The 11,926-nt window shown below is 49.9% G+C and overlaps 3 protein-coding genes across 3 annotated transcripts; all 3 read left to right on the plus strand.

The window, feature by feature from the left end:
- Window positions 1–1,319: 1,319 nt before the first annotated feature.
- On the plus strand, window positions 1,320–2,566 carry ANOM_009362 (putative AT DNA binding protein (Thy28); the record flags this gene model as incomplete). Its single annotated transcript, XM_015554618.1, has 5 exons — window positions 1,320–1,592; window positions 1,684–1,965; window positions 2,018–2,035; window positions 2,091–2,207; window positions 2,271–2,566. The coding sequence occupies exons 1-5, from the start codon at window positions 1,436–1,438 to the stop codon at window positions 2,564–2,566; spliced, it is 870 nt and encodes a 289-aa protein (XP_015403784.1). The 5' UTR covers window positions 1,320–1,435.
- A 946-nt stretch (window positions 2,567–3,512) lies between these two features.
- On the plus strand, window positions 3,513–5,270 carry ANOM_009363 (aldehyde dehydrogenase family protein; the record flags this gene model as incomplete). Its single annotated transcript, XM_015554619.1, has 3 exons — window positions 3,513–3,754; window positions 3,829–4,028; window positions 4,090–5,270. The coding sequence occupies 3 exons, from the start codon at window positions 3,513–3,515 to the stop codon at window positions 5,268–5,270; spliced, it is 1,623 nt and encodes a 540-aa protein (XP_015403783.1).
- Window positions 5,271–10,041: 4,771 nt separating this feature from the next.
- Window positions 10,042–11,395, plus strand: ANOM_009364 (SMP-30/gluconolactonase/LRE family protein; the record flags this gene model as incomplete). The annotated part of the gene is made up of 5 exons (XM_015554620.1): window positions 10,042–10,265; window positions 10,350–10,510; window positions 10,584–10,739; window positions 10,808–11,115; window positions 11,172–11,395. Coding segments are annotated over 5 exons (1,029 nt in total), but the record flags the coding sequence as incomplete, so codon positions are not given.
- Between the last annotated feature and the right edge of the window lie 531 nt (window positions 11,396–11,926).

Raw genomic sequence — 11,926 nt, forward strand, 5'->3', positions numbered from 1 at the left:
GTGTTGCGAAGGGAAAGTTAATGCAAGCGGAGGTGGAGAACGGGGGATCTACTCTGGAAGTATCCCGGCGCAATCGCCGATGATCTGACCCGTAAAGTTGTTGCTAGTTCATCCGAGTCTCCTCCGGTGTATACATAGTATCGTATATGTAGATTTTCAATCTTTTTTTTGTTTTTGCTTCTCGTTCTATGAAAATCAATTCTGGTACATACATGCGCTGTTCAAACACGATCGGTCAAATTCAAAGGATAGCTCGACACTGACAGCTCAGAGCTGCATGCGAGAAATGTTCCAGTCCCGCCAGTCGGAGATGAGCTCTTCCTCCCCGACGGTTGCATCCGGAAATTTTCGTTCAACGGACTATCCGTCCGAGGTGATGCCATAGCGTTTGATCCAATATTCCCAGGCTTAGATAATCTATCCGTCGGTATATATTCATCTGTTCAGATATATCATATATATGACATTGCTTGGGTACTATTCAAGAGATATGTAATCTTGTTCATTAGGATTGGAATGAAATTTCCTCTCTGCCTGGGTTCCGGTAAAACCATCACGTAGAAAACTACACAGATATATCGGATAGCACACCGATGGAAACTGTGGAGTATCCTTCACGCTGACACCACGTGACCATGATCGGCTCGGGTCCACTGGCGCGCCGGCTCGCGTCCAGCCCAGTCGAGCTTGTCCCCGTCCCCCCAGGCGCAAAAACAAAGCTTCAACTCATGTCAGTGGTCCCTGCCTAGGTTTTCAGGTTTCTCCGTAGGTGAGAAGGACCCTCATTCCCCCCCGAATTTTTCTTTCCCTCCAGGTTGATTCTCTGAGATAATGATTCGATCGCGACCGACAGCGGACCGATACCAACACCAACACTAACACTAACATAGGATTGACTGTCGTTCCCTTAGGCGCGTCTGGATCGCTGTCTCCCTCATCTCCCCTCCCCGCCTCCTGTCTTTTGACTGGTTGGCTTACCTTGTCTCTCTCTCTCTCTTATCGAATCTGCCTTTTGTTTTGATTTTCTATTTTTGATTTCTCCTCACACCCCCTCACCTCCCACCCTTTTATCACGCAGACTTCTCTCCCCATGACAACAATGCCAGTCAAGAAGCGCAAGTCCGAAGGTGCACCTGCGGCCGAAGAAAGCAATTCCCCAAAACGAGTGCGTATGCCCGACGTGTATCGCGGATTATCTTTTCCTCTTTCCTGTTTTCCGGTGATCGACAGGTCCGACGTGAGGCGCGTCATGCGATGGCCCATCATCAAAGGCAATTCGCGACCGCGGCTCACTGACGCCCCATTCCTGGTTTCCGCATTGGATTTTCCCCTTCCCTTCGTAACACAAGACAACTCTCCGTTTGATGGGATAAGGGAAAAAGAATCCCGAGCAAGGACGCGACCCATTACGTGCATATCCAAATAACGGGAACTAATGTCATCGTCTCCGCAGGCTGCTATCCCTGATCCAGCTACAGGAGAGAAAAGGAAGAGAGGTCGTCCTCGCAAGTACCCTGAAGGAAGTGGCCCCAAGCCTTCCCCGGGTCCTAAAAGGGGCCGGGGCCGTCCTCGCAAGGACCCGTCTGCCAAAGGTACGCCTTATCATATCTCTCTTCTGCCCATCCTCTCATCTCAGGTGCAATCGAAATGCTTCGAGAAGAGGATCCGCTAACCTGGCTTAAGATACTCCCACGAAACCAAGTACTCCCAAGGAGGGCAAGCGGCCAGTCGGAAGGCCTAGGAAGTATCCCGCTCAGAATGGGACAGACACCCCAACAAACAGATCCACGCAACCGAAGTCAGAGTCTGCAGATGCCAAGGGTGAAGATGAGGCGGATGATGATGATTCCAGCCGCTCATATTGGTTGATGAAAGCAGAGCCCGAGTCGCGCTTAGAAAAGGGCGTGGATGTTAAGTTCTCCATTGACGACTTGGCCTCGCGTAGCAAGCCGGAACCCTGGGATGGTGCGTAATATACCCCTATCCTGTAGCCAAGTCAATGCTAACCTTCTGCTAGGTGTACGGAACCCTGCTGGTAAGGGTGATCAGTAAGCTAGCGATATACGAGACCACATGCTTATGATGACTAGCAAGGAACCACATGAGAGAGATGAAGAAGGGCGACTACGCTTTCTTTTACCACTCGAACTGCAAAGTGCCCGGAGTTGCGGGCTATATGGAGATCGTACAAGAGCATACACCAGACGGTCCGTCTCAATTCTGTTAATTCCCCAGTAGTTGGCGCGATGGCTAACACAAATTCACTTCAGAGTCTGCATTTGACCCTGCACACCCATACTACGACGAGAAATCTTCTCGAGAAGACCCCAAATGGGATGCGGTCCACGTCGAGTTCCGACGCAAGTTCCAGAACTTCGTCTCGTTGAACGACCTCAAAGCTCACGCGAAGGCGGGAGATCCGCTCGAGAATCTTCAGGTCCTAAAACAATCCCGACTCAGTGTTTCCCGCGTTACCAAGAAGGAATGGGACTTCATACTAGGGTTAGCCAAGGAAAAGGAGGAGTCGTCATCGGAGGCAGAGAGCGCAGAAGAAACCAGCGAGTAGAGGAAGATACGAAATCTCTTTTTTCACTTTGATGTCATTCCATATTTTCTTTTCCAGTTCCTCCAAAGCGACTCTGGAATGAGTCATAAAGCTCGCTGTGAGCGTCTTTGTTTCCTTGTGTACAATGAACGGGTTCTTGTCTATTTTGAGGTGTTCCAATAATGTGAATGGTCTTTTCAATGATCACCTGCTGCTCACGGGTCAAGATTTGGGACGAGACGCTATCGACTGCTAGACTGTGATTCTCCGGCCTTGCCTGGTACAGGCTTCCTTCTCAGCATAGCTGTGTCATTCCCACCATGACTGTAGACGATCTATAGACCAGGACATTGTATGCGTTGGCAGGGAGATACTACGAGGTAGTACTAGAATGGGATCGGCAACTCGGACGGCGGGAAGCTGGATGGCCTGCAGATGATTGGAGAGCGAGTCTGGCGGGTCATTACTCCAGAAAGGCGGGGAATGCCTTGGTCCATTGGAAGTCGGATCATATATATGCACGGTGATGTGTGATGAGCGGATCCATGGCTCGGTGGCCGCGGACGGCGGACGAAGAGGTTGCGGTGCTTTGAGCTTTGATCTCAACAGATCGGGTCAAGAGGCTCCATTTTTATGGTGATGAATCGCATGGCAAACAGCTGGGAAAACGGGATGTTGATTGGGGATCCAGAAAAGAGCAAAGTATTCTAGAACCTAAGGCTTTCCTGGGAAGAGAAGGTGTATCCGACACCCACCGATGAGTGGGCAAGTCACCTGCCCTCTCATTGGATCTTCCGTTATCACCGGCGGGGAAGCTCGATCAACACCACCACGACTTACTAACAGCCTGCATCTATGCTGCAAGAGAAACCCTGACGCTCATGAACTAGTATCCTTTTCGTATATAAGGTCCCCCCCCTGCTCTGCCCCTCCCTTTTTTCTTCTTTCTCTCTTTCTTGCTGTATTAATGCCCCTCTGTTCTTCTCCACTCTTCACCCGCTTGTGCCTGCGTGGTCCTCCTCTCTTTAAGCTCCCTTTCTCCTCGCTTCCTCGTCGACGCTTTCACAGCTCCCCAGTCATCATGTCCGACGTCACAGTACAATTGACGGCCCCCAATGGGCGTACGTACTCTCAGCCCATTGGTCTGTTCATCAACAACGAATTCGTTCCGTCCAAGTCGGGCGAGAAGTTTGCCACAATCAACCCTGCGTACGTGACCTAGTCCGGCCGTACCGGACACCATGTCCTGTGATTCCAAGGAACTGAAACTAACCAGCTCATAGAGATGAGAACGAGATCGCATCCGTATATGCTGGAGGCGAGGAAGATATTGACATCGCCGTCAAGGCCGCCCGCAAGGCCCTCAAGGATCCATCATGGAAGCTGCTTCCACCAACGGATCGGGGCGCTTTGATGCTCAAGCTGGCAGATCTCATTGAACAGCACAGGGAGACACTGGCCACCATTGAAACCTGGGACAATGGTTTGTGTCCTTAATATTATCAGTTGACTCGTTGTGTTTGTCCTTGGCTGACCCTGTTTAGGCAAGCCCTATTCTGTCTCCTTGAACGAGGACCTGAGTGAGGTCATCAACACCCTTCGGTATTATGCTGGCTGGGCCGACAAGGTTCATGGTCAAACCATCAGCACCACACCGGCCAAGTTTGCCTACACCCTTCGCCAGCCCATTGGTGTAGTGGGCCAGATCATCCCATGGAACTTTCCCCTTGCCATGGCTGCATGGAAACTTGGCCCTGCGCTGGCTTGCGGAAATACTATTGTCATGAAGCCAGCTGAGCAGACACCCCTCAGCATCCTCTACCTCGCCACGCTCGTCAAAGAAGCCGGATTCCCCCCAGGTGTTCTCAACATCGTCAATGGTTTCGGAAGAGTTGCCGGCAGCTCCCTGGTGGCTCACCCTGATGTCGATAAGGTTGCCTTTACCGGCTCTACCTTGACCGGCCGCGAGGTCATGAAATTGGCTGCCGGTACCTTGAAAAACATCACCCTTGAGACCGGCGGTAAATCTCCTTTGGTCGTCTTCGACGACGCAGATATTGAGCAGGCTGCTAAATGGGCGCATATCGGCATCATGTACAACCAAGGACAGGTCTGCACAGCAACTTCTCGTGTCCTGGTCCACGAATCGGTCTATGACAAGTTTATCGAGCTTTTCAAGCAGGAAGTGGCCTCGACCAGCAAAGTTGGGGATCCCTTCGCCGACGACACCTTCCAGGGGCCTCAGGTCACCAAGGCGCAGTACGACCGAGTCCTTTCGTACATCGAGACCGGCAAGTCCGAAGGCGCAAAACTCGTCGCTGGCGGCGAGCCTTACAAGAACATCGGCAACGGCAAGGGCTTCTACATCGCGCCAACCGTCTTCACGGACGTGAAGGACAACATGCGTATCTATCGTGAAGAGGTCTTCGGCCCCTTCGTCGTGATTTCCAGCTTTGCCGCTGAGGACGAGGTCGTGGCCCGCGCCAACGACACGACATATGGACTGGGCGCAGCCATCTTCACTAAGGATATTGAGCGGGCGCACCGTGTGGCCGCCGAGATCGAAGCAGGCATGGTCTGGATTAACAGCAGCAACGACAGCGACTTCCGCGTCCCCTTCGGTGGCACCAAGCAAAGCGGTATCGGCCGTGAGCTGGGTGAGGCCGGATTGGAGGCCTACTCGCAGGTCAAGGCTATTCATGTCAACCTCGGATCCAAACTGTAATGTAATGCATGGCAAGCCCATTGATGATGTGTAACGTTTTGTATATAGGATAGCCAGATGCCAGTTGAATTAAAAATTACAAAAATAGCCAGTTTATCCAGCAAGCAATCATGTAGACAATCCACCAACGAGAGACAAGATAGAGCATAGTAAACATACTCGTAAACACACCTGGCACATCATATTCAACCCAAACCAGAGGATAAGAAACGTGGTATACCCACATTGGACCCAACAACCACAACCACCTACATCAAATCCAACCCCTACCCGACAAACTCTCATCTCACCTTCAACACAATAGGCACATCACAAACACTCTCCCACCTTAATCACACACAGACACACAAACATACATACATACATACATACATACATACATAGTATATACGTACACAACACCAACCAAACCCAAAACCCCCCAACAAGCCACCACGATTCGCCACCCCCCCAAGCCTACATGCATGGCCCCAAGCAAGGACTGCACATCATGCCGAACCGCCTAACAAGGCACGTATACATACATACTCGTCCAGCTTAATCGAGATATCCCATCGCCTAGCCGTGCATACAGTTTTGACCCCACAGCGAGAGTGAGAACCCAGGCTTCGCCACGCCGAATATACGCGCGTCGCTTCAATCGTTCCGGCCTCAGCTGATCTGGTTTTCTTAGAGCATGGGGTTGTCATATGTGTGGGGGTTGTTGCTGAAGGGAGATCTAATTAGATCTATTACTAGTACTAACTTGGGGGAACTTTATCTAACTTGGATATCTTGTAATAATAATGAGTTAGTACCAGATACGATGATCTAGTCGGGGTGAATCATAGCCAGAATGATGCTCTGAACTATCTATAGACTGGGTACACCTGGAGAAAAAGCTCAAAGGACAAAAGATGACAAGTTTAGATGATCTACTACGAGTACCAACATATATATCCATCTGATACTCAATATATATATTTATATAACTAGTACATGCATGATCACGCGCAGATAAGATCATTAGTCCAATCCCTATTCCCCAAGCCGAGATCAACTGTGCCCAATAAAACAAGCCTAGAGATCTACATCTCCAACCAGATCCAAAGTGCTTTTGGGATATGCTCTGTGAGTGATGAGGGATCGGGGGTGTGTCCAATGGGGCGCTGTTGGCGGGGTTTGGTTGAGGTGAGATGGTAACACTAACTAACACTAACGCATGTTTTTTTTTGTGTGAGCAACCGGTGAAGGGAATAATGAAAAGAGGTGTATTTGATGTGATGCTGGACAGAGTTTGGAATGTATTGGCGGTAGTTAACTACTCGTAGTTGCGTTGCGTTGCTCTTGCTTTATGTAAGTGACCACGTGAGATGTGTTGGTACCCGATCTTGGGATCTACATTTTGACTACTTTTGGTGAGGGTTTGAAATATTGGGGGTTTTTGAGGGAGGCATACGGGTGAATTTGGGTAGGAAGGGGGGTTTGGAACTTGGATAGAGTCTTTCTGTGAGAAAGGGTGATATGGATGTCTCATATATATTGATGGAGGATTGAAGACCCCGAGTCTGTACGTAGCTAGCTACATGAGATGCCCAAGTATAGATCTCACATCCTGGTCGAATGCAATGCAGGGTCAGCAAGTGTAAGTTAATTAATTTGCTACCCGTCGCCTGCAAACTACATAGCATACATCACTCGGTACCCACTATGACCAAGTCTACTTCCTAACCACCGTGGTATACATTCAACGGAAGTCAAAACGAGACACACAGCACGACAACTCAACATCTACACGTCGGGATCCCCAATCAGGGACACCCACCTCGCCCCCAAACAACGAATGCATCCACACACCTAGGCTAGATGCACGACAACAATCACTACCACCTCAGCTTCACACCTTTGTGTTCGTAGGGACAGGGACAGATCAGTCAGGTAGTACTCTCCCTCGGTACCTAATAAAGACCTAACCCGAAGAGAGGTAGTGGACTGAGAAATTCCTGGCGCACCAGCCAATCCACAGCCACATCCATTCAGATGGAAAAAGCAGAGAGAGAAAAAGAGAGGAAAATCGCGGCAATCAGAAAATACCCCGCCAATGACAAAAAGCCAAGCGTTGGAATTTTGATGCTGCGGTGTGGTTGGCCCGTCGGTTGGGTTTCTTGAGGTGTCTGTCGTGGCAGCTTTGGAGTGGGATGCTTCCTGTTAGTTGCAGCATGCAGCAATCCTTATTTGGATTTGCTCTTTGGTTGGGCTGCGTGGTAGGCATTTTGGCGTCTTTATTTGCTGTGGAGGTCCATCTTGCCTGCACCTGAGGACTGCCTTCATGGCGTGATTCGATCGTGGAAAGGGGGATTGTGGGATCTCATTCTTATCTGGCGACGGATTTCATGCAGTAGGGGGAAAACAAATTCAAAGAAAAAGAAAAAAGAAAAAAAAAAATTACTAAAAAAAAGAAAAAGAAAAGAAAAGTAAAGGCTGAAGGGTCTGAGAGTGGGTTTCGACTGGATTTCAGTCATGAGTTTTTGGTATTCAGTACGTCTGATACCGATACTGGTACCGTCTGGAACGGTACGATACAAGATCACCTTCTCATGCATCCATCATGTAAGTTACGAATTGTGTCTTGCATTGCATGAAGAATTGATCATGTGAGGCTGCCTACCTAAATCCCATTTTCATCCATCTGCATGAGGCCTCCTCGAAGCTTCAGTATAGAACGTATGTATATCGGTCGATGCCTGTTCGATTATCATTACCGACGCACCGGATTTGGATCCGCTCTTAACGGTCGGACAGTGGAATTCCAATTCTTGAGGCAGGACGGAGAAGGATGGATACGCTGCTGCGTCCTACGTGAGCTGACTCTGTACACCGCATTTTCCGCTGCTGCTCAATCTAGTAACTGGGCCCGTGTATTCGTTGGTGGATCACATCAAAATATCAAGCGTCTGGGTTGCCTCTGTAGGTACTCTCAACGGCCCAACAATGCATCCATGTTTGAGCTGGCCGACTCCGCTTCATGGAATTTGTTACCTCGGAAGAAATTAAGGGGGAGGGGGGAGGGGAAAAAGAATCACACCTTCGATCTATCAATATGACAAATACGACCGTTGGCAAGCTTCCTGCACGGCAGACCGACAGTCACAGTCGAAAGCGACTCTGTCCAAAGTAGACTTTGATGCACTGTAGATCCCACTGATGTTGCCGTTTTCTGGTGTACGGAGTAGCTTTAGCACTATTTTGGCGATCACCCCAGAGACCTTTCGGCCGGTTCTCGACCAAGGTACCGAGTATATGCGACACTTAACGTCGTGAGCATTGCCAGACCGCCCTCAATTAAACGAACGGTACTAAGGCAGAGTCACTGAGAATTGCGGCCTTCGCTAGACTTCTAGCGTTAGTAGCACAGACAGCCTATCCACTGCCGAACTGAATGGTCTCGCCGCCCTGGTAGAGCTCCATCGAAGGAATTGGAAGAAGTCTAGTGGGCCGCTTCATTCTCCGGTTCTGTACGCACGGAATAGAAGCACTCCCCAGACATCTGAGCATGTCTGACCGCAGGCCAGCAATGCAGGGAGAGGGCATTGTGGTGGCAAAGGCCGTAGGAGACGCACAAAGAACTGGTGATCAATGCAGTAAGCAATGCAAACCTGTCATTTAACGGCTGTACGCCAGAATCCCCAGCCGGTAAGGCAATCTGCGCCAAAAGTCCGGGACCTTGGGACCCTGTCCGTCGTGCCGTGTCTGCAACCAGGGAACCACCAGGGACGAAAGTGGAGTCCTCCAGTCGCAAGGCGACCTCAGTTCTGTCACGCAGCTTGCTTAAGGCTTGGGATAGACCTACCGGCAGCTAATTCTTTTCCACACTGTCCAGCTCCAAGGAGGAAAGGCCGGATGAGTTCCTATTTGCTGATATGACCCCGTTTTCTGATTTCTCCACCCGAGGTCCTAGTCTGGAACAAATGAGGCGTAACACGGGAAGTTTGCCGCACCGTGGCCACGGTCCCCAAGACGCGCGCACGGTGGAAGTCCCAGGCGGCAGTTTTTGATTAATCGAACGCATCAAGCAACAGATTGAGTGATTTCCTCTTGTATTACTCCCCCTTCCAGGTTCTATGACCACGTTTGTTGTCTCGCATTGTTTATCCACATGACGTGTGATAGCCCCATTTTGTGGATACGTGTCCTGGTGCAGATTTCCCAATAATCATGTCCACCAAAAGTCCAATAGCTTGAGAAGCAATTGGCCCGGGGAATTATCCTGCTGAACCGTTAAGGATCTTGGGGCGTACTTTTTCCCCCCTGGTTTTCCAAAATTTTTTTTTTTTCCTTATTTTTTAATTTTCTTTTTTTATAACCTTGTCTACCCACTCCTCTTTGGCGACCAGCTGCGTCAATGATACCTTACAATATACCGAAACAAAAAGCCACCAACTCCTGAAAGAGTCATTTCTGGGGCTAGTTCGCCAAAGGTACTTTCGCTTCAATGGAAACAAATCTCATCGTCGGACACTACTCCGAGGAAAGCGGTGTATGGAATCCAGCGGGATGGACCCGTCGTAGTACCACTCGCACCAGTACTAGGCTCACCGGGGACGACCCGCTGATAGGATGATTTATGCGTATCAGAAACGGAGTTGACCTTAGTGAGAGTAAGAATTCCCATCGATCAGTCATGTGGGGTGATTGTCTTGGCGCCCACAACCACGACACTGGATAAGTTAGTCCCCTCAGAGAATCTGGTCAGACTATTGAATCGATCCTCGTCCCCTTTTGGCTTCTCACCAGTCACAACGCACAGCCCAAACAATCCACGTTCCTCCAAGGTTATTGATAGTAACCATCTATCTTTGGTTACCCTCGGCTCGTTTCCTTGTCCAGGGTCCAGATCCAGCGCCTTCAGTGTGGTACCGTTCAGATCCCGAAATCAAAGCACGGCCTCCTGCGTTAAGTAGTTTGATTAATCAAATTATCATCATGTCAACGTTCAAGAAATGGACGGTCTCTGAGGTAGGAATCTGAACACCCTGTGCGGTATTGCCACGGGCGGGAGAAGCGTAAATAATGGATTCATTCTCACTTTTCAACCATTAGCCGTACATCGATATCGCAGGGACCTTGTTGGAGGGGCCATTCTATGACGAACCTAGAAATGAGTTTCGTTTTGTTGATATCTGGGAGCAGAAGTTCTATGTGGTGGACTTAGCCAAAGGCCCAGACTCGTTGAAGACTATTAATACGTCTGCTTCAATCGGGTGCGTGTACAGACACCCCTGCAGCTGTAGCTTTCCCGGCAACCTTGAACTGATCGGCGAAACGTGAGATTAGGGTAACTGCCAACATCAAAGATTCTGGCGATGCCTACAACGGCCAGATAATCGTAGCCGCAAAACATGGGTATGCTCTTCTCGACCGCGCCACGGGCCAGCTCTCGTACATCTCCAAGGTTTGGGATGACCAGAAGGACCCAGAAAGAGCCCGCATGTGAGTGAAATCCAAGTTTGCTCAGCTACTGTTCGTAAAGTCTGACTAAGCGGATTCACCCAAAACAGAATGCGTTTCAACGACGGGGCGGTCGACAGCCATGGGCGGTTCTGGGCTGGTTCAATGAATGACCCCAAAGTGCAGTCCCCGGTCAACGAGGCTGTTCTCTTCCGACTGGACCCCGACATGACGGTACACCGTATGGTTGAAGGTCTGACTATCCCCAATGGGATTGGCTGGAATCATGCGGACGATACCATGTACCTGACCGACTCACCCACTGGCAAAATTTACGCGTTTGACTTTGACGCCCAAACCGGTGAGATCAGTAACCGTAGAGTCCACTTTGATTTGGGAGAGCCAAAGGAACCCGATGGTTTTGCCATTGATGCCGAAGGTGTATCTGGAGCGCCATCTACGGGGGTGGTAAAGTCATCCGTATCTCGCCGGAAGGGGAAGTCATTGGAGAAGTGTCGCTTCCCACGAGAAACATCACCTGCCCGATCTTTGTGGGGACCGAACTACTCATCACCACCGCCAAGGATGACACCGATGATGAGCAGTTCCCGAACTCAATCCGGTATGGAGGGCGAGTCTATAAGGTTGACGTGGGAATCAGGGGCAAGCCCAAGAATGAGTTTCGATTCCAAAACTGATGTACGTACTCCGTATAGCATGGTTGGTAGTGTGGAGGACGAAGCAATGGCCACTCAACCCTAGAGAAGATCAATCAGATACCATTTGAGAGTCCTCCTGCGGGGCCATCACGTCGTCCATCAGGAAGTACCCTGTTTACCTATAGATAGTGACTCAGATATGTTTGCCGAAGCTGAAACACTTCCTTGTTTTCGGAAAGGGAGATTCGAATAGATTCTTTTTCAGAACAGAAACCCGGGTTGTTTTCCGGAGGATCGCAGATGGGCAAATGGGAACAGCCACAGCAGGTCATCGAGTCCTTGTGCGACCAGTACGTTTGTTCCTCAAACTATTGGGGCAATTCCTTGGTCGAGTGGTTTCTGGATTCTTGGCGTCGATGCATATGGAGTATTCGCCGAAGGTGATCCCCTTGCAGTAGTCCATTTGCTCTTCGGAGCCAATATGAAGATGTTTGTGTTGGGTGTAAGATGACGGCTGATGGCTGCAGATTGGGCTTACTTTAGGTGCGGGAGTGACCGCAGCCTCGAGAC

The sequence above is a fragment of the Aspergillus nomiae genome (genome assembly GCF_001204775.2).
Source record: "Aspergillus nomiae NRRL 13137 chromosome Unknown contig00310, whole genome shotgun sequence".
Classification (NCBI taxonomy): Eukaryota; Fungi; Ascomycota; class Eurotiomycetes; order Eurotiales; family Aspergillaceae; genus Aspergillus; species Aspergillus nomiae.